The 2,918-nt window shown below is 52.5% G+C and overlaps 2 protein-coding genes across 2 annotated transcripts in view; both read left to right on the top strand.

Annotated features, from left to right (window-relative positions):
* The window catches only part of tln1 (talin 1), a gene marked incomplete at its 3' end in the record, with an annotated part of 83,645 nt that extends 82,085 nt beyond the window's left edge, over positions 1–1,560 (top strand). Inside the window, exons 53-55 of the mRNA XM_083670799.1 lie at positions 406–531; positions 986–1,048; positions 1,369–1,560. Of these exons, the coding sequence (XP_083526925.1) occupies positions 406–531; positions 986–1,048; positions 1,369–1,560 (381 nt within the window). The remainder of the gene's footprint in view (positions 1–405; positions 532–985; positions 1,049–1,368) is intronic.
* A 204-nt stretch (positions 1,561–1,764) lies between these two features.
* LOC310805220 (gamma-secretase subunit Aph-1b) overlaps positions 1,765–2,918 on the top strand; it is a gene marked incomplete at its 5' end in the record, with an annotated part of 7,679 nt that continues 6,525 nt past the window's right edge. Inside the window, 2 exons of the mRNA XM_083670802.1 lie at positions 1,765–1,827; positions 2,071–2,078. Coding sequence (XP_083526928.1) covers positions 1,765–1,827; positions 2,071–2,078 — 71 coding nt within the window. The remainder of the gene's footprint in view (positions 1,828–2,070; positions 2,079–2,918) is intronic.

Genomic DNA, 2,918 nt, shown 5'->3' on the forward strand with positions numbered 1-2,918 from the left:
TGATAGTTCTTGTTCCACTTAACTTGATCACTCACTATCAAACCAGTTAACATACAGATTGGTATGCCATGAAGACGTTAAAGCTTTGTATACTAGGTCAGACAGGGTGATAGATCAAAGGGTAACACACCACTGGAGCTGATGGAAAACTCAGTTCTGGGCTCAGACCACACGGCTGGACCCAGAGGATGGACTTGCTCTGCTGCCTGATACACAAGTAAAAGATTCCTTAAACACACAAGTTGTTACTGTCCTTTATGTTCTGACGACACCTCCTTGATAGGCGTGGTGTAGAACTATTCACCACAGAGAGGATGGGCTGCTGCTGTTGTTGTTGTTGTTGTTGTTGGTGAATATGACTTGTTTACTGACGACAACATTCCTTCCTGTTCCTGTTGTCAACAGGAAGCGGACGAGAGCCTGAACTTCGAGGAGCAGATCCTGGAGGCGGCCAAGTCCATCGCCGCGGCCACCAGCGCCCTGGTCAAAGCTGCCTCGGCCGCACAGAGAGAACTGGTGGCCCAGGGGAAGGTACGACACACACCTAGAACACACCTAGAACACACCTAGAACACATCTAGAACACATCTATAAAATATCTAGGACACGTCTATAAAATATCTAGAGCATGTCTATAACATATCTATAACATATCTATAGCATATCTATAACATATCTATAGCATATCTATAGCATATCTATAGCATATCTATAATATATCTATAGCATATGATATGGAAGTGTCAATACAGGACATGGCCAATAATCACCCAGCACAGTGTCTAGACCTGTAGTGACTCAATGCAATCTAAATGACCTCTCTCTCTCTCTCTCTCTCTCTCTCCCTCTCTCTCTTTCTCACCCTCTCCTCCCTCTACCCCCCCTCTCTCTCTCCCTTTTCCCTCTCTCCTCCCTCCCACTATCTCTCCCCCTCCCTCCCTCCCTCTCTCCCTCCCTCCCTCCCTCCCTCCCTCCGATTGGTCAGGTCGGTGCCTGCCCAGCCAATGCTGTGGATGATGGACAGTGGTCTCAAGGTCTCATTTCAGCCGTAAGTCAATCAAGTCCTTACATTGACTTAAATTCACATTAAAAACTTGTAAAAAACAGAATCCATTCTAACCTCCCAGCACTAACTCCTCTCTCCACTCTCCTCCCTCCTCCCTCCTCCCTCCTCTCCTCTCTCCTCCCTCCTCCCTCCTCTCTCCACTCTCCTCCCTCCTCTCCTCTCTCCACCCCCCTCCCTCCTCCCCCCACCCCCCTCCCTCCTCCCTCCTCTCTCCACTCTCCTCCCTCCTTTCCTCTCTCCTCTCTCCTCCCTCCTCCCCCCACCCCCCTCCCCCCTCCCTCCTCTCTCTTCCGTCCTGCCAGGCCCGTATGGTGGCTGCAGCCACCAACAACCTTTGCGAGGCGGCTAACTCAGCCGTCCAGGGCCACGCCAGCGAGGAGAAGCTGGTCTCCTCAGCCAAGCAGGTGTCGGCCTCCACCGCCCAGCTGCTGGTGGCCTGCAAGGTCAAGGCCGACCAGGATTCCCAGACCATGAAGAGGCTACAGGTCAGTTGACCCCCCACCCACCCCGCCGCCCTTCCTTACAGGAGCCCCCGTCAGCTGTTCTAGTCTGTATGTAACCTACGACTGTACGACCCCTGGACCATGAAGAGACTGCAGGTCAGTTTAGTTAACCCTGGACCATGAAGAGACTGCAGGTCAGTTTAGTTAACCCTGGACCATGAAGAGACTGCAGGTCAGTTTAGTTAACCCTGGACCATGAAGAGACTGCAGGTCAGTTTAACCCCCTGTCGCCCCCTGTGTACCATGAAGAGGCTACAGGTCAGTTGAACCCCCTCCCTGCCCCCCCCACCTTCCTTACAGGAGCCCCCGTCAGCTGTTCTAGTCTGTATGTAACCTACGACTGTACGACCCCTGAACCATGAAGAGACTACAGGTCAGTTTAGTTAACCCTGGACCATGAACAGGCTGCAGGTCAGTTTAACCCCCTGTCGCCCCCTGTGTACCATGAAGAGGCTACAGGTCAGTTGAACCCCCTCCCTGCCCCCCCCACCTTCCTTACAGGAGCCCCCGTCAGCTGTTCTGGTCTGTATGTAGCCTACTATTGTACAACCCTGGACCATTGATTTATTACTTTAGTCCCCCCCCCCCCCCAAACCATGAAGAGGCTAGAGGCCAGTTTAACCCCCTGTCGCCCCCTGTGTACCATGAAGAGGCTCCAGGTCAGTCTTAGGGCTACAGGACTATAGTTACCCCCCCCCCTCCCTTCCCTCCTGCTCCTCCTCCTCTCTCCTTTGTTACAAGAGGAGACAGAGTCCGTCAGCTGCTGTGTTCAGTCTGACCTGGACTAACAATAGAGCTTTAACTCAGGGAGACAGCAGGAACAAACTCTCTGCGTCAGAGAACGCCTCGCTGATTGATCGGGTCAGACTCAGTGCTTTACACTGTCAAAAGAGCGTCCATTTGCACCGACGCCGTCCGTCCGTGTGTGTGTGTGTGTGTGTGTGTGTGTGTGTGTGTGTGTGTGTGTGTGTGTGTCTCACTGAGGTTTAGCATAGCCGAGGGTCTTAAAGACTCAGCCAGAGGGGTGTGGTGGGGTGGAGTGCTTGACCCCTCTCTCAATGATGTCACTATTACAATGGAGTTCATATTATCTGTGTGTGTGAGTGTGTGTGTGTGTGTGTGTGTGTGTGTGTGTGTGTGCTATAAATCTTAGCTACAGCCTATAACAATGTCCCTACCACTGGTTTACCGTAGTCCCTTTGTCTGTCTGCTGCCTGTTGGACAATAAGGAGCTGGGGAGAGCACAGGAGGTAAGCCTGGGCTCCAGAAATAGGTGTGTGTGTGTGTGTGTGTGTGTGTGTGTGTGTGTGTGTGTGTGTGTGTGTGTGTGTGTGTGTGCGCGTGCGTGC

The sequence above is a fragment of the Argentina silus genome, assembly GCF_951799395.1.
Source record: "Argentina silus genome assembly, chromosome: 5".
In the NCBI taxonomy this organism is placed as follows: Eukaryota; Metazoa; Chordata; class Actinopteri; order Argentiniformes; family Argentinidae; genus Argentina; species Argentina silus.